Here is a 15,927-nt window from a genome sequence, read left to right on the forward strand (position 1 = left end):
ACATCCCGTTTCAAATCTCCCTTCATATACTGGGGGGCTTTAGACAGTGTCAAACGGGCGTAAATTGCTCTTGCATCCTCTGTATGAGCCATTGGAGAACATCAGACGGATTTGAAGCTTGTCTAAGCCAAGCAGAGTTAGTTTATGTCCTCCCACTCGCTGCGGGTGAGGAATGTCAGGGCGGGTCAAGGGGCTGCGGGTGAAGCCGCCGTACGAAAGCCTCCACAACGTGCCCGAGGAGGAGCAACATCCATGCCGGACCGGGGAGAGAGTCACGATGCATGGAATGTTCTCCACGACGCCCAAACGCACGTCTCACGGAAGAGGTCCGCAACATCAGCGGCTGGCGCGGGATGTTGGCGCTCCAGGCCTTGACCTGGAAAGCCACGCGCAGAGGTGGCCATCAAGTTGTTCCAGAAGAAAGCTACGCCGTGTATATACTAGGCGCTTCCTGGCGGCACAACGGCGCGATGTAGGCGCGCCAAGGCAGCGGCCTGATTTCTGATCCTGGCTGGCGGCAACATCCTCGTTTGACGTGCCCTTGCTGGCTCTTCTCTGGGACCGTTTTTCACGGATTCCACGTCCCCAACTTGGTGGAAGGGAGCAAGCGAGCAGGCCATCGAACCCGCCCCTGGGCCCGCACTGCGCTCAGGCACCGGCGTCGCCGAACCGGACACCCTCCCTGGTCGATGCTTGATTTCTGCTGCGAACCAAGGTGCTGGGAGGGCACCGATGCCGAAGGCCTGGAGGACTGCCGCGTCACATGTGCCGAACCCGCCCTGAAATCCTGACAAACGCCAAAATCAATCCCACCACTCACAATATCCTCTCCGGCTACTGGACGAGCCGGCTCCCGCTGCGACCCTGATCGTAGAGATGGGTAACCTGGATGCGGTAGAGTCTGTAAGAAGTTCACGAGTTCGATATATTGAATCGCTCCAGCCCTACACACCACACGCGTATATAGTACCACCTATCACCACAGACATGGCTGCAGCGCTACGCACGCGCTCTCTTCGCAGTCGTCTCGCTGCGATGACGACGCCTGCGAGCCGCTCTGGCAACTGTAGCAGCCCCTAGCACTGTTGCACGTCCGGTCAGCCATGGGGCAACGCCGTTCACGAGATCGCCCTCAGTGTCCCGCTGCAGCGTTCGGAGTTAAAAGCGTCACATCGCCGCCTGGTGGGAGGATTGCATCAGCACGACGGGAAGGATCCCAACCCTGTCGCTTGGGGTGCATCTCGAGCTCGTATGCATGCACAGAACCCTTCTAGCGTGGAAATTGGCAATATTGTCAGACTATGCGTTGCGCGCGCTCACCTCACGATGTCTGCTGGGCCCATCTTGTTGTTTCATGCCGTAAACGGCGCCATGGTGTTGCACTCGTGGTCAGAGCCTGTTGAACGGCGTGGAGGAGTGGCCATGGTGGAGTGGACGTCCGATGCCGGCGATTCTCCCCCAGTTGTGCCGCCGAGGCCCTTTGCTTGCGGCAGGGATGGATGAATGCTCTGCTGGATGCTCGAGCCCGATGAAGGTCCTCTCGTCGACCTTATCGGACAGTGGTCAACGGATGCTCGATGTCTACCCAACGAGACGGCGAAACATTTGGCAGGAGACCAAACGCTGGACCAATACGACGGTATGGATGCGGTTGCGGGCCGCGATGTCTGATTGATGGTGCCTCGCAGCCTCAAACACGGCAGAAGAGATGGCCCACGCCGTCGCGCCCTCATCTTCAGGACCTGCCGTCCTGAGCGTGCCGGTGCCGACCGAGCAATGTGCAGATGCCGTATGAGAGGGTGGCGTGCCCCTTTCTGGGATGTAGAGTGTCCCCTCGGCCGATTCATTCGTACCAAGAAATCACGGGAGGCGTATACAGCTCGTTATATAGCGGCGAGGCGGATGGCGGCAGTGGTGATTCGCCGCGCCCAAGGCCTCGCGGTCTGGCACCAAGTGGGCAATCTACGGCCCTGGTTCGTCGATGCTGCGGGTCCCAGCAAGCGGGCAGACGGCGGTGCGAATATTGCGTGCAGGCCCCGTCGTGCCAACCACACCCAGGCCAGGCGTCAGGACGGGCATCTCGGGCCACGCATCGCGATCGCGGGCAGCGAGGTTGTTCAACGGCTCGACAACCGGAGCGCTCGAGGCCGCCTGTGCTCGCCGCCGCCACACCCCTGGTGGAGGCGCTCTTTTTTGACGTCTGCGCAACTCTGCGGCATGCACTCCCCACTACACTACTGCACCCCCCTCGAGCCTCTTGCACCATTAGCCCGCTCCCTCCATCGCATCGCAGTCTGCACCCGGCATCTGCTGCTGCTGTGCCGCTGGGCGCTGAGACGGTCGCCACGACTCGCCCTCGAGTTGAAACTAGCCTCGAGCTCCGTGGCCGCGATTATTATTCCATCCTTCGGCTTGGCCTCCCGCCCCTGCGCTGAGCCTTCAAGACACCCCACCGTTCACTGACGGCATTCTCCACCGTGCTCCTCCCAAGGGCCGCCGGGTGCGCTTACTGGCGCTGGCAGCCTGACTCTTGCGAGCTCCCACCCAGAGCCTTGCTGACGCTGCGTCTCTTTGGCCTCGTCCAGAGCCCGAGCATCTGATTGCGCCCTCAGGAGACGTTTGCGCCACCTGTGTACGCGACGAGCCACCAGCTGCCGCCCAGAAACACCCTGGCTCATCATATCACGTCCCCACTGCTCATCTCCAATGCGCGACGTCCCGAGACTGCCCAGCACAGCGGAGAATTTCACAGCGAACCGCTCTTCTACTTGACAGACTCGCGCCCCGGCCTCGCGTTCCCAGCTTTTCCAGCCTTGCGGATTGCCGTTACCGTTGGACGGGCGTGCTATCGATTGGCCTTGCCGCCCGCGGACCCCAGATCGCTTTAACCCGTCTGGCATAACGCACCGCTGCGCTCCAGCACCAAACCCCAAGAACAACACACGCCCCGAGAAGCCATCGTCTTTCCTCCGACCTCACGCCGTACGTCACTACCATGGCTGGCGAATCCGCCGGGCGCCCGTTGCTGCCCCAGACCGCGCAGATGCAAAGCTTCACCTTTGCCCCGCCCACTCTGGCACCGCGGGAGAACCAGAGAAGTACGATGACATGCCGCTGTCCCGCTGCTGTGTCGCTGACCTGGCCCTGTAGACTATGTCTTTGTTGACGAGCACAACCGTCACAAGCGGCTCAAGGGTAACTAACATTAATCTGATCTGCAGTACGCCATATTCTGTACTGATATATGACAGTTATGCGAGCCTGTGAAGGCTGCCGGAGGCGCAAGATCAAATGCGACGCTGCTACTACGAATGCTTGGCCATGCGCTGCGTGTATCCGACTGAAACTCAATTGCGTGCCGCCGACCGTGAGTTACGATAAAGACTACACACCCGGATCGCATACCTTTGAATTAGAGCGTCCCGAGTACGAATCCTCTCCCGTAGGCCAGGATGACTACCAGCGACAGCATGTCATGTCCCATATGGGACCCGAAATGGCGAACGGGCTACCACCTCCAGTTCCCGGAACATATGCCGACGGGATGAGGATGTATCAGACTGCGCCGTACATTGAACAGCATCAGCCGCAAGAGCACCTGCAATATTCGAGCATGCCTCCACCGGCAGTTGCAGGCCAAGACCTCAGTTATCCGCCTCAGCCTATGTACTCCGAACCACCGGCCGCGCCTATAGATTCTCCTGGTTCGGACGGCGTCTGGCGCAACGATAATACATCCAATCTGACTGACGCCCTTGGAGAATTGAAGATTGATTATACCGCCGTGGGTAAGTTGACATCTTGTGGCATCGGTGGTCGTTCCGGTCATCTAACAAACCCTAGCTCCATACATTGCGAACCAAAAGAAGTCCCTAGCCGAAGCTCCGGCATTGGAGGAGTATGAAATCCAGCTGCCACCGCAAAACAGCCTGGATCATACAGTTCGGATCCCACCAGAAATGATGCCTTCAGAGCAGCAAGCCCTGGACTATTTTGACTACTTCTTTACAAATATTCACCCTTATTGTCCTGTCATCAATAGGGCATATTTCTACCAGCAATGGTCAACTGCTCGGGAGTCCATTTCTCCGCTTATGCTTGAAGCAATATTCGCATGCGCATCACTAATGTTAGAGGAGCCTGGGGCAGGGAACAAGTGGCTGGCTCTTGCGTCGAGTAAGACTTTACTATGACTATCTTCACTTGGGCTGGGCTAACCCTGGCAGAGCACGAGGAGAGCTTCAGAGACGTGCCACGACTGAGCACTATTCAAGCCATGCTCCTCATATTGAAAGCTAGAGAATCTGTCCCACAGCGCGGGTATTTCTGGCGATCTTGGATGACGGTCGTGAATATGGTCGCAATGGCAAAAGAACTCGATTTAAACGAGCATTACGAGAACCACCAAATAGGCAAACACTGCGGTTCTTCGCTCCCTGACTGTCTGACGAAAACCAGAGTCTGGAACACTCTCTTCGTCTTAGAGATCATGGTTGGAGGACCTCAAGGTGGGTGGCCTAGTCAAACAAATTAGTCTGGAAACTGACAGCTTCAAAGGCAGGTCCGACTTTTCAGTCGATGTTGATACTGTGGATTTCAGCATTCCTAGGCCTGCTCCTGGACTTGATGATGCTGAGTATCAAGTATCACGACAGTTTGCTCACTACCTTCGGATTGTGAAGAACGTCCAATTCAGCACGGTGGCACACGCGAGGCTGAGGAAGAAGAGGAAGGACTGGGCCTTGGAACCCGAGTTCGTCCAGCACAACCAGGATTTTCCCATTTGGCTGAGGGAACTTCCACACGACCTACAAATTGCCTATCCTCCTGATGGATCTGCACCTTGGATTCCGTCTCATTTTGTCGCCAATCTACACTGCTACCATTTACTTTCTATCATAATGCACCACAGGCCCCAACTCCACATTCTTTCTGACTCTTTTGACGGCTCATGGAAGCAGCATATGATAATCTGCTACTCGGCAGCTAAGGACATGTGCAAGTTGCAAGAGGCGATTCTAAAGAACTACGGACTTCCTGGCCTGCTCTGTATGCAGAGAGGTATCAGCTTCACGATATATTCTGTGCTCACATGCACTATGCTTCACTTGGTAAGTCATCACATGCAAATTTACCTTCGTCCGCTCTAACGTCCAAGGTCGCAATCACGTCTCCAGACCCGGAGCTTAGTGGCGATGCAAGGGAGTTCTTCGTAAGGCACATGCGAATTCTAGAGACCTGCACGCCTTCCTGGCCCATGCCCGAGATGCATGAACAGGTCAATACCCTGCGACAGGCTTTTTCAGCGGATATCTCGAAAGCCTTCGCGCTCAAGCCTAGTTTTCCTTTCGGAAGTCCTCCGCCCCAGAGTAATTCCAGCCCTTTGAGTACCGATGACGCATACCGGTCTCGAGGTCCAGGCCAACAATCACCATTGGAGCAACCAGGTCAAGTCCAAGTCCAATACCATGCCCATCCTATCACCCCGCCGATTTCAGCAAGCGACTCGGACCCAAAGACTGACTCTCCCGTAGTTCAGTCTTTGGCCATGATGGCCGCTGGTCAGCGCACTCCCCAAACCTCGAACCAGATCCAAATGCAAGAACCTGTTCAATGGAACCCAACGAGGATATTTGAGTGAGTTTGAATATCCAAAAGATTCAGCCTACGTATCACAATGCTAACATGTTACAGTCAATGGAATGCAGCCTTTGGTACGCCCCCTCCAAGCACCTCGTCTCAGTCGTCCCCACCTCTAAGACCGCCGCCTCCAGGAACAGGATACGAGTCCCGGACGCCACAGGAAGCAAATCCGCCGCACTACCAACTCCCGGCTGTTTCACCCCATGTCGCCCAAGTTCCCAACGTCCAAGCTCAGCTGCCGCCGCCAGTGAGTTACGCGGCGCCGCCCAACGCGTCGTACGTCACACCGAGCATGTGGCAAGACGTTGTTGCTAGCTCTTTTAGTGGGGAAGGACTCAAACGACGATGGGACTATGGGAATTCGGGAATGATGGACCAGCCACAGAGCCATAAGAGGAGATAGGAGGCTTGTCAGAGACTATGACACCTCGGATAGCTTGCAGCCATTGTCCACACGTTTACAGCATTTTGCTGCAACATCGAACTCCTGATATAGTCCCAGGCTTTCGGTTCCAGGATCGATTCACGACTTGATGAATCCGACACCGCAATCTCGGCTCTTTCCCATGGCTATAGAGGAGGTATTAGCCATGGAAGTTATTTGTGACGCGTATAATATTGTTACGTAACAGATATCATTCCAGCTAGGGCTACGGTTCTAGCGAAGTCAAAAATGCGCAATGTCGAGTGAGAATGCGGCGACACTCGGCAAAACTTCATGGCCACGCTGGTCACGGAGCCGCTCTGACCGATTATTCTACACCAGATATATGGTGCAACACGCCATAACCAACTCGTGGTTGGACGAATGTAGACATAGGAAGCAAGTGTATGGAATATGGGAAGGTTTACGAACGAATGGATGATCCAAAAGGGCACATCATATCGCTCGCACGCACGCACGCCCAACATGTCTGTCTTAGTCTTTAAATGTTTTCATGTTTCAAAAGTTGGCATGCCCTGCGGAAGCTCTCGTTGGAAACGACGCTATGATGAATTTCTTTTGCCTTCCCCTTTGGGCAGATTCGGGTTTTTGTACAGTATTTTACTCGGCATACTGGCATGGAGAGTCATGGGATCGAGCATTGCGTATTCCCCTCCTTCAACGCATTTTCTACGCGTCATGACTATTATCGTCTCTAACTGTCGTGTCTGTGGCCGGCCTCAGACTCAAATCATCTAAATCTCGAATCTACGCATGGCTATCTCATTCAAACTTTTGACTTCAATACCGCATCCCCCGCATGCCCGCTTCGCTCGCTATGCCCTCCATAGCGTCCGTGCGAACTACGATGGTCCGGAGGCTCACCGTCAGCCATGCAGATAGTGCGCTATCGTACCGCACCCGCTTTCCGCGCGCACGAGCGTGGGCGTGTCTGGGGAATGCACTGCGCTGACGATGCGCTAGTATCTCTTACATTCCTGTATGTAGCGCGGCGGGTCATCTTCGTGCTTTGCCTCGCTTGTATGTAACCGGAAAAAGCACTTGATGGCGAGAGAAAACTTCAAACCATCCCTATCCTTAGGGTTGCTGGTCAAACGATAGTTCGCGATCAATTACCTTTGCACATGCTATCATTTTCCGTCTATCCTTGTATCTGATATACTTCCGAGAATCAGCCTCCCCCAGTCGCATGTAAGTACCCGAAAAATCCCACGATTCGACGCCCTTTCTCGCCTTACTAAATTTACACCATTCCATGTGTATCTCTCGACTCCGCGGACCAGAACGGCTAACCTGGTCGCGGCCACCATGCACCCGCGCCTTGGCAACAAACCCAGATATGTACAGTATCATATGTGCGGGAAAGGCTGTAGAGATCTAGAGCGCGCTCGGCCTGACATTTTCCCGTGTATCGTTGCTTGCTGAAATCGACATCATTTTATATTGGGGGATAAAGCTGCTGGGCTGCTGGGCGCTGGATTGCTGGATTGCGGCGTGGTATCACCAATCTTCTCTGTGACTGATCGACGCCGCATACATAACAATACATACTGACTGGAGGGCCCGCCCGGCCCGCAGTTTCACACCCCAACACCAACCCGCAGCTCTCTCGCGCGCATGATGGCTGGCTGGCTGGGCTGGGATACGCTAGCAACTGTGGAGTTTCGCTGAGCGGACTTTTGTGGGATGCCTTTTACGCCATGCGGGATGGGGTGGATGCGACGATCACTCCACGGACTGTGTTGCGACGGGGGGCAGCTGGGAGCGATGGGGCGTGAGAGGGCCGGCATGAGGAGCCGATAGCAGCCCTGCAGGGGAAGGCGAGAGGGGGCTGGGGTTGTGGGCAGGGGGTATGGGATCGGTAAGGGGTGGGTTGAGCTGGGGTTGGGAAGGGGTGGTGATGGGGCGAGTTGATGGTTATGGTCTGTGTAGAAGAGGGATGAGCTTGTAAGAGGATGGGGGATAAGGTGTAGAAAGTAGATATGTAAATAAGTTTGGGAGGGTGAGATGAAAGGAGATGAGGTTAGGCTAGCGAGGCATGTGATATTCACGTGACGTTGTACGAAGGTTGGAGTTCTCATTCCGAGAATAGCCATGGTGTTCAAGAATAGCCAATCAAACCGAGAAGGGTTTACTGTCCGATACTCTCCATAACTACTGCTAGGTGTTTCCATGCTATTCATTATCACCATTGTGGGGTACGTTTATAGTGGTCGCTCCTCACTGTTTGTTGATTGTCTCTACATTTGTTTGTAATTAGTGGCCGTATGTGAGCTCGCTATTTAGCCCTCTTCTTCGTTATCAGACTGAATTCTTCATAACCTTCGTCGCCGCTCAAGTAGCGAGACCCCAGCGTACCTTCCCACTGTATTTTGACGTCAACCCAGACTCAAACTTCGGGATTCTCAGGTATGTAGGTGCTCTCACATCTTGACGGGCTCAAATTCACACGTGAAAAGGCCAAGAGTATCCTCATACGAACCGCAAGTAAGAGATACTCGGTAAAGGGGTCAATGCAGTATGAAGCCACCATGTTCGATTCATGAGTTTACGGCAAATGTATGTACATTGAAGCATCTTCGTGTCCAAGATACAAGAAACCGTCAACTCATCAAGCAGAGCCTCATGTCTAGAATTCCATCCTTACACATATGAAAAGAGCAGTATCAACTACTCTTGGAAAAAGGGAAAAAAGGACAGACCGAGATATAGATAAGAATCGAAAACATCAACTCATCGACCGGGCCATAGCAGTAAGTGTCTACTCCGCCTTCTCGTTGCGCCAGCCCCTCCGCATCTGCCGCTTCGATAGCGTACTCAGCGAGCCACCGACACTGCTGATGAACCCGCTGTTGGCGTAAACCTGACTCGCGTCCCAGATCATGACTCCGCCGAAGCTGCTGTACTGGGACGAGTAAGTGAGAACCGCAGAGAGATTGTCGGGCGCGATATAGCCTGCGCCGGCGCCGGTGTTGCCAGGGACGCCGACGAGAACTTTCACGGCCTTGTTTTTGGACGTGTTCTTGGCCCAAGAATCCCAAGTGTTGAAGTTGTAGTTATTTTGATCGGCGGTGCCGGCGACATAGGAACTGACTCCGCAATAGTTGTTATAGAACTGAATGAAGACTGCATCAAACGAGACAGATCCGTCAAGCATGGGGTCATCTGCAGCATCTGGAGTAGAGAATTAGCGTTAAAGCTTCTTTGAAACGAGTTGCTTCATGCAATACGTACCTGGGTAGGGGCATTGCGGTGCAGCTGTCAGGAAGTACTTCTTCCCGCCGGTCGAGTCCATGTTGGAGCGTAGTTGGTTACCGAAAGCAGGCATATTACTAACCTGGGATTCGAAATCGAAGTCGAAGCCGTCAATGACAGCGGAGCCAAAGGGTCTGAGGATGCTGGAGCCAGACTGCTGCGGGCCGAACATTGCCCAAACCTTGTTGGCCATTGAGACAGCGGCGTCTGAAGAGCTGAAGCCGCCCTCGGTATAGGTAGCTCCTCCAACGGAGAGGAGGATAGTCTTGCCGTAGGTATTCTGGCAAGCTGTGATGTCGGCCCTGACAGTTAGGTGTTAGTCTGCTTTGGCGAAGTATAAGTTCAAGGACTTACTCGATCTCCGGGCAGCTAAACAAAGAGGTGCCGTCAAACAGGGTGCATTTGTCACCCTGGTTGGCGAAGTTCAGCACGGGCTGGCCACCATTACCGTTGAATTGGACCAGGAACGACATAACGATCGTCTAAATAGTGGTTAGTAACGAAGCGCGGATGATGACGGTATACATACGTCGACATTGGTATCTGGGATTAAGTTAGCTTCGTCAACTAGATAAATCACCTTCTAGAAGGATGGGAAACATACTTTGACAGTAGTAGGATAGACGCTGCTGGGCGAGGTCTCCGGAGCCCTGGCCATAAGAGTTCTGGCCTGGCGAAGTACTTGCTTAGCGTTGATGTATTGGCAAGTTGAGAAGAGCATCCTACCCCAGTAGAGGACCATGTTCTTCTTCGAGTTCATGTCGAAGCCAGCGGAGGCGAAGCTGAAGCAACCCAAAAGGGCACCCAAGAAAGCGATCTTCATCAAGAAGATCATGTTTGCTAAAGGAGTGTGGAATGGTTCCTGTAATTTGAAAAGGAGTGACTAGACAAGCTGACTGTCTAGAAAGAAGGAAGCACTGGATTGAGGAAAAAGAAAGTGAGAAGGGTAGAGAACGAGACTTATATACCGTAAGACTTCAAGTGGCCGGGTTATTGGGGGCCCGTATAGGGCGAGGAGGAAGGTGTCACCGATTCTGGCCGAGTGTATTCGACGTTCCATGACTACCTCTATCACTAGTGTCGTATCCAGTAGCAACGAAATACGTGGCAGCTACCGTAGCTTGACACTAACATTATCATCCTCAATTAGCCTAACTTATCCGCCATTTACTCCGCCACGTACTACCTTTTCAACATCGTTACTTCCACGTATAAGGATTTGCCACTCATTATTATATTCACTTGCTATATAGACTTGATTCCAGGTAGAGAACACAATAAGGAGCTTGCAAATATACTCAGCGGTGAAGGTTTGTTGATGAATAAAATGGACGAACCCTTGAGGAAGCCCGGAGGGCGCTCCGTCGAGGATGAGGACCAACGCAACCGCCATGCGACCCGTAAGGGGCTACGGGTCGCATACGCATCACAGATCTCTCGTGGGCCTATGTAACCTGTATAGATGCATTGACCTTGAAAGGCTAGGAGTCCTTTTTTGGTGGAGTTTTATCCATAAGCGATTAGCCTTTGTGGCGTTCGGCCACTCAGGTACGCCCTATAGCCGAATGTACGTTAAGGCTAGCTGTTCGGCGGCCTGCTATAACTGCTGTGTGATTCGGCAAACTGGAACCGTCCATATGCGATTCCAGATTGCTCGTGGTGATGTACTTCAGGGTACCATCCTACACATGGGCGTGCCGTACCGCTGCAAGGGCATCCAGCAATCCTACTCAGGCCCTACCTCGGAAATAAAGGTGATCTGAGCCTTGAGGCTTCGCGTTATCTATTAGTGATGCAACGTTGAAGTCGCTATTCCATAGGGGCCATCTCGAGTATATTGAGGAAATGATCGCCATTTCTCCTTCAGCCTTGCCGGAATCCGGATCAGCAGATCTGCTCCGCGGGAGGATCCTGAGTATCGGCGGGGGCTAAGAGGGGCTAGGAACGGACCGAGAGTTTTAATGAGTGAATGTGAGTTTCCTCTGGCCCAAAGCCTAGAAAATGCGAAGAATGAGGCTCAAGGAGAAATGATGAGAATAGAAGCAACGATATTGAGCTCACATAGGAACAACGACGGCGAGAGCGGTTTTTCCATGAATGGTCGATAAAAGCATGTTGAAGGATCACAGCGAAGATAGGAGAGACACGCTATCACGAAGTCATGGGGTCTGAAAGGGGTCGAAAGTGTTTCAAGCACAACAACCAATAGGAATACGGACAAATTGCGGACATGTACAAATCCAACAACATACGCCGACTGCCGTTGGGACTTATCAGGGGTCATGGTATAACGAGATAAGAGGGGGAAGTTTAAATTAACAGCACCTCACAACAGACCCCACACATCCTACCTTCCTTAATCGGCCTGCTTTGATCCTGGGCGGGTTCATGAAGCTTCACAGGAGCTCATGATCGACTCATCAACGACCCATGGGTCGTTTGATCTGGCATCGATAGACAGCACCCTCCCGGTATAGGGCCGGACTCTTAGGGTTGTAACAAGCCGAAGGATGAATATTTGGAGCCGTGTAAATGATCACCTGCATTCGAAACGCCCCGTTTTGAATGGGGTGGGCATTTTCTAACGTGGGTGGTAGACAACTTGGATCTAGTAATCGTGAGGGCTTGTAGAGTTGCATCGACAAGGTCGAAATAACAGCGTAATGCCATGTTGTAGCACCGGCTGCTTCAAGGAGTCATCGGCGGCTACGGTACCTTGGCAGCCATCCGCCCGATTGGAGATGTGGGAGACTATTACCAAACTCAAACATATCCCTTTTCATCAAAAGAGGGTAGTCATATTTCCGTAGAGATAACGAAACATGTCGCTGAAGCTGTGAATGATGAAGAAAAGAAGTTGCAGGTCGTCGGCTGAACTTTGTTGAAGCGCCGAAAAGATCTGCGTCATCCATCCCGTTGTGCCGTCATCTCTCTCTTATACACTTGACATCATATTACGACTCTCGTTCTGTATCCTATACTTATCCAAATGATGAGCGAAGGACACGGGGTCTTATGTGTGATGATTAAAGGAACAGCAATAGCTCGTTGGCCCTGATACGCGATCCTTATCCAAGGGCAGAGTTGACACCAACGCCTGCTACAAACCGAACGTTTCCTGTAAGTTTGCACAAGTATTCGTACTTACGTAGGTCTGTTCATTCTTCGTGCGTTAATGGCCATGAAATTGGCATGCCCTTCTATCAATGTACATGAACAGTTTTCGCCGCTTATGAGCTTCCATTTTCCTTTAATCTTTTCATATCTTAGAGCTACCACTTCTCTACATCGCAATGAAGCTCTATAGAGGTATCTTCGCTGTCGGTCCACAGTAGAGATGAGACTGAAATCCTCCTCTCCTCCGCCAAAACTCGTTTCCTTCGAAGCTCTCCGAATGCGGCGTCTACGAAGGTATAGGAAGGGGTGTTGTTACAGCGTTATGAGTCCTAAAATACTGATGAGCATTCGATCTCCAGATAGTAATAATTCTGCGAGCGGATTCACTCGTGAGCTGTCGTCTCGAGCCAGAAAAAGACCCCCAGAAGCAGAATGCAGGTTATGATAACCAAGCAGACGACGCCTATTACGAGCAGGTCATGCCGCTTTTGTGCTTGATTCCTGTTGCCGAGGAGAGATGTATGCTCGTTAGCGCAGGTGCAGGTACGGATGCAGGCGTGGTGGGCTTTTCGGGAGTTCCTCTCCAAATCGTGATGAGAATCGTAATCTAGCGGCGGGGTGTCGAGATGTGGGTAATGGTAGTCTAGCGGCGGACCGCTGTGGAAAGCGCTGTCGAGCATCGCTTTTATAGTGTCTTGAAAATGGAGGGAGCTACAGACGGTCAAAATTTGTGGTGGCTTCACGGATGGATGGAACCGTGGATGAGAACTGTCCTTATGACTAATTTTAAACATAGGAACAACCATGGCATGCCACAAATGAGAGAAGAGGAGTTCGTAATACTGGATGAAGCTCGTAACTTTGTTATCGTATGCTTCCATGCAGCCTTTTACACTGCAGCCATTCACGACTGTTTCGATCGCTATGAATTCAGTGCCTCGTCATTGATCCATGTACACTGTTCTGCCACTGCTTGTGGTGCTCCAACATATTGATAGAAACTTGAAGCAACAAACAACATAGGTAATTGTGTACTTCCATCAGCCACTGCCTGAGGTGGCCCGGCAAGCTTATTAAAGATTCCGATGAAGAAGGTTCAAAACTTCAAAAATGTATTAAAGAGCTTCAAGCAGCGGCATACAAGTGTACATTGTCGAAGCCCTGGCGTACCAAAGGTCCACATACCCTCTATCTATTCTCTCTATACAGGTCTTTGGATTTCTCTAAGGTATCCTTGATCTCCTCGTGGTCCTCATCTCTCGTAGTCCTCATCCAAGGGGAACTCAACCTCTCATACTCCATCTAGCCCGCGTCTCGGCCTCCCCCTCTATACTCCCAATTCCAACGCTCAACTACTACAACATTAAGCGCTATGAACCGAGACCTGGGAAGGCAGTATGCGGCCTCTGGCCGTACCCATCCTCCAATTCATGTAAACATGCATCTAGGAGCGTGCGAACTAGAACATCACCATTAGCACCTTGCCCTCCCAAGGATCTCTTGAGCGCAACCTACCACTCAACTCCTTCCCCACCACGCCTTCCTAACTTGTCACTCCCATCTCCCAACCGCATTTCCTTCCCAGCCAATCCGCCTAGTCATCCTCGTCGAACTCCCCTTACAGGTAGGATGATCCCCATACTTCAGATAATACGGCACTGGCGGTTCCTCAAACTTTACCCTCGCTATTCCCGCGCTATCACCCGCCTCCATGCTCTCCACAGCAGCACCAATATCCTTTAGCCCGTCCTGTCTCCCCCACCACTTCCCCATCACCCATCGCGTCACATACCACCTCAACACCGGCAGCTTGTGGTATAGGATATACCCGTACGTCCCTAGTTTCCGGAGATGCTTCTGCTTCGGATCGAGGGGGTCGAGACCCAGGAGGAAATTCAGATAGGGAGCGAGATAGGGGCTGGGGCGTGCTTCGCGATATCGGTACAGAGAGCAATAGGCGCATTGACAGAGGAGAGGCGGAGGCGGCGCGTTGTTGTAGGGAAAGGGTGGGATTTGGATGCTGCTTTGTGATGTCATTTATGATGGGCGGACCCCATGTTTGGCGGGAATATCTATCCATGGGGCGGTTGGGCTTGAGGATGAGGTGGTGAAGGGGTTATTGGGGGGAGATGAGATGAAGGAGATGGAATAGAAGTGTGCGCTTTTTGCATTGAGGGTTTCTGCTCGCTGTAAGAGGTCCGGAGCTTGTCTTAGCTGGGTTTTCAGTCCCAGAGTTCTATTCCTGTCGTTTGGGGTGGACGTGCCATGGTTATGCTTTACTGGTAGCCAATGACGATGTGGAGATTTGAGGTTCACTCTCATGGTATGGCAGAGCTTACATGATTGGCAAGCTTACAGGTCGCTCAAGACTATCCATTCACAAAGAGTTTGGATTCTTGAAACATATTGAAGGGCTTCACACAACGACGCCCCAGTGTATGCACTTATCGCCGCGTACTCGCGCTTAGAAGGAAACCAGAACTTTATTGTTTTAGAATCGGCATTAGCCTGTCTTCTCCTTTGCTGGGGAGATATTCATTTTCGCCATGCGCCGTGACCCTTCGTCTCTTCGTGGGTATATGTCGACCTGTGGATCATGTATTCTCTCTGATCGTCCAACCTCACGCCTAGACTTCATTCGTACGCCTATCCACCCTCTCATGCCGCCTTCTTGTCCTTCGCTGCAGTTGCCTCCCTTCGAGATGCATCCTCCAACAACGCGGTGTCGACAGCCGAGCTGGGGAGGTGTATGTAGCGGACGACGCTACCGCGGATGAAGAGGTTCTTGGTCGATGACTGCCCTGGTTTTAGCCCAAATCCCACATGGCCTCCTCGCACCAGCTCCACCCAGAATATTCCAACCCTTCCCAATTATAGCGCCTTCAAAGGGGACAGGAATCGCGAACTCTCGCGACAATTGCCAACCTACCAAATGCGGCCATCTAATCTCCTCCACCACTTGAATATTATCCAGCTTGATGTTCAAGAACTGGTCGACGCTCTTTAGCGTGCCGCGGATGCTGATTTCGTTCTTGAGCTCCACGGTGACTTCATGGTCGATGAGGGTTTTGAAGAAGCTGCATGCGCGTTAGTACTCGTGCTAGAAAATAAGAGGAATCCGTAGGCGCGTGAGACGAGACTTTGTACTCCAATGCTTCGTGGTGGGGTAGGATTGAGAAATTTGTGGAATCGGGTTGAGTAGGCGTGCCCGGACATAGCGCTTGGGAGGTCAGGCAATGGGTACGAACCTAAAGAAAAGCATCTTGAGTGGCGTTGACGTTTACGTCGAGGAGTCGCAGGGTTTTGGTGTTGTGGTAGAGAGAATGAGGACATGGATGAGGTCAATTTGGACGCTTGGACCAAGACGGCGAGAGGGTCACGTGAATGCCACCAAATCGAGTAAATTGTGGCTTTGCATAAGTGTTGAATGCAGAGTGGCTGAGATGACTTCCGCACGGCTGAGGCCT

The 15,927-nt window shown here is 52.5% G+C and overlaps 9 protein-coding genes across 9 annotated transcripts; 3 read left to right on the forward strand and 6 right to left on the reverse strand.

Annotated features, from left to right (window-relative positions):
* Positions 1 to 440: 440 nt before the first annotated feature.
* On the reverse strand, positions 441 to 989 carry BDZ99DRAFT_479082 (uncharacterized protein; the record flags this gene model as incomplete). The annotated part of the gene is made up of 3 exons (XM_033722212.1): positions 441 to 743; positions 821 to 885; positions 953 to 989. The coding sequence occupies 3 exons, from the start codon at positions 987 to 989 to the stop codon at positions 441 to 443; spliced, it is 405 nt and encodes a 134-aa protein (XP_033573632.1).
* A 337-nt stretch (positions 990 to 1,326) lies between these two features.
* BDZ99DRAFT_523250 (uncharacterized protein) lies at positions 1,327 to 1,795 on the forward strand (the record flags this gene model as incomplete). Its single annotated transcript, XM_033725789.1, has 3 exons — positions 1,327 to 1,464; positions 1,525 to 1,639; positions 1,689 to 1,795. 3 exons carry the CDS (start codon positions 1,327 to 1,329, stop codon positions 1,793 to 1,795), a joined length of 360 nt encoding a protein of 119 aa, XP_033573633.1.
* Positions 1,796 to 3,043: 1,248 nt separating this feature from the next.
* On the forward strand, positions 3,044 to 6,046 carry BDZ99DRAFT_393592 (uncharacterized protein; the record flags this gene model as incomplete). The annotated part of the gene is made up of 8 exons (XM_033715850.1): positions 3,044 to 3,098; positions 3,151 to 3,195; positions 3,252 to 3,788; positions 3,844 to 4,176; positions 4,227 to 4,512; positions 4,562 to 5,111; positions 5,159 to 5,637; positions 5,695 to 6,046. 8 exons carry the CDS (start codon positions 3,044 to 3,046, stop codon positions 6,044 to 6,046), a joined length of 2,637 nt encoding a protein of 878 aa, XP_033573634.1.
* A 174-nt stretch (positions 6,047 to 6,220) lies between these two features.
* BDZ99DRAFT_83001 (uncharacterized protein) lies at positions 6,221 to 6,877 on the forward strand. The gene has a single exon (XM_033728941.1). It carries the CDS (start codon positions 6,482 to 6,484, stop codon positions 6,824 to 6,826), a length of 345 nt encoding a protein of 114 aa, XP_033573635.1. The 5' UTR covers positions 6,221 to 6,481; the 3' UTR covers positions 6,827 to 6,877.
* Positions 6,878 to 7,555: 678 nt separating this feature from the next.
* On the reverse strand, positions 7,556 to 8,184 carry BDZ99DRAFT_537437 (uncharacterized protein; the record flags this gene model as incomplete). The annotated part of the gene is made up of 1 exon (XM_033726615.1): positions 7,556 to 8,184. The coding sequence occupies one exon, from the start codon at positions 8,182 to 8,184 to the stop codon at positions 7,669 to 7,671; it is 516 nt and encodes a 171-aa protein (XP_033573636.1). The 3' UTR covers positions 7,556 to 7,668.
* A 424-nt stretch (positions 8,185 to 8,608) lies between these two features.
* On the reverse strand, positions 8,609 to 10,195 carry BDZ99DRAFT_500764 (glycoside hydrolase). The gene is made up of 6 exons (XM_033723750.1): positions 10,070 to 10,195; positions 9,948 to 10,013; positions 9,873 to 9,886; positions 9,698 to 9,825; positions 9,323 to 9,645; positions 8,609 to 9,262 (listed from the first exon to the last, which is right to left on the reverse strand). The coding sequence occupies exons 1-6, from the start codon at positions 10,176 to 10,178 to the stop codon at positions 8,850 to 8,852; spliced, it is 1,053 nt and encodes a 350-aa protein (XP_033573637.1). The 5' UTR covers positions 10,179 to 10,195; the 3' UTR covers positions 8,609 to 8,849.
* A 2,168-nt stretch (positions 10,196 to 12,363) lies between these two features.
* Positions 12,364 to 13,355, reverse strand: BDZ99DRAFT_465467 (uncharacterized protein). The gene has a single exon (XM_033720548.1). It carries the CDS (start codon positions 13,339 to 13,341, stop codon positions 12,844 to 12,846), a length of 498 nt encoding a protein of 165 aa, XP_033573638.1. The 5' UTR covers positions 13,342 to 13,355; the 3' UTR covers positions 12,364 to 12,843.
* A 656-nt stretch (positions 13,356 to 14,011) lies between these two features.
* BDZ99DRAFT_523254 (uncharacterized protein) lies at positions 14,012 to 14,497 on the reverse strand (the record flags this gene model as incomplete). The annotated part of the gene is made up of 1 exon (XM_033725790.1): positions 14,012 to 14,497. The coding sequence occupies one exon, from the start codon at positions 14,495 to 14,497 to the stop codon at positions 14,012 to 14,014; it is 486 nt and encodes a 161-aa protein (XP_033573639.1).
* A 245-nt stretch (positions 14,498 to 14,742) lies between these two features.
* BDZ99DRAFT_510398 (U6 snRNA-associated Sm-like protein LSm2) lies at positions 14,743 to 15,772 on the reverse strand. Its single transcript, XM_033724471.1, has 3 exons — positions 15,709 to 15,772; positions 15,390 to 15,537; positions 14,743 to 15,256 (listed from the first exon to the last, which is right to left on the reverse strand). Exons 1-3 carry the CDS (start codon positions 15,720 to 15,722, stop codon positions 15,119 to 15,121), a joined length of 300 nt encoding a protein of 99 aa, XP_033573640.1. The 5' UTR covers positions 15,723 to 15,772; the 3' UTR covers positions 14,743 to 15,118.
* Between the last annotated feature and the right edge of the window lie 155 nt (positions 15,773 to 15,927).

This window comes from Mytilinidion resinicola (assembly GCF_010093595.1).
Source record: "Mytilinidion resinicola strain CBS 304.34 unplaced genomic scaffold BDZ99scaffold_15, whole genome shotgun sequence".
Classification (NCBI taxonomy): Eukaryota; Fungi; Ascomycota; class Dothideomycetes; order Mytilinidiales; family Mytilinidiaceae; genus Mytilinidion; species Mytilinidion resinicola.

Coding starts and splice junctions, on each gene's coding strand:
- BDZ99DRAFT_83001 (XM_033728941.1), top strand. CDS start 6,482: ATGGGAAGGTTTACGAACGAATGGATGATCCAAAAGGGCACATCATAT.
- BDZ99DRAFT_500764 (XM_033723750.1), bottom strand. CDS start 10,178: ATGATCTTCTTGATGAAGATCGCTTTCTTGGGTGCCCTTTTGGGTTGC. Junction 10,014..10,069: donor GAACATGGTCCTCTACTGGG/GTAGGATGCTCT, acceptor GTACTTCGCCAG/GCCAGAACTCTTATGGCCAG. Junction 9,263..9,322: donor ACCGCAATGCCCCTACCCAG/GTACGTATTGCA, acceptor TCTCTACTCCAG/ATGCTGCAGATGACCCCATG.
- BDZ99DRAFT_465467 (XM_033720548.1), bottom strand. CDS start 13,341: ATGGAAGCATACGATAACAAAGTTACGAGCTTCATCCAGTATTACGAA.
- BDZ99DRAFT_510398 (XM_033724471.1), bottom strand. Junction 15,257..15,389: donor AGATTAGATGGCCGCATTTG/GTAGGTTGGCAA, acceptor AAACCAGGGCAG/TCATCGACCAAGAACCTCTT.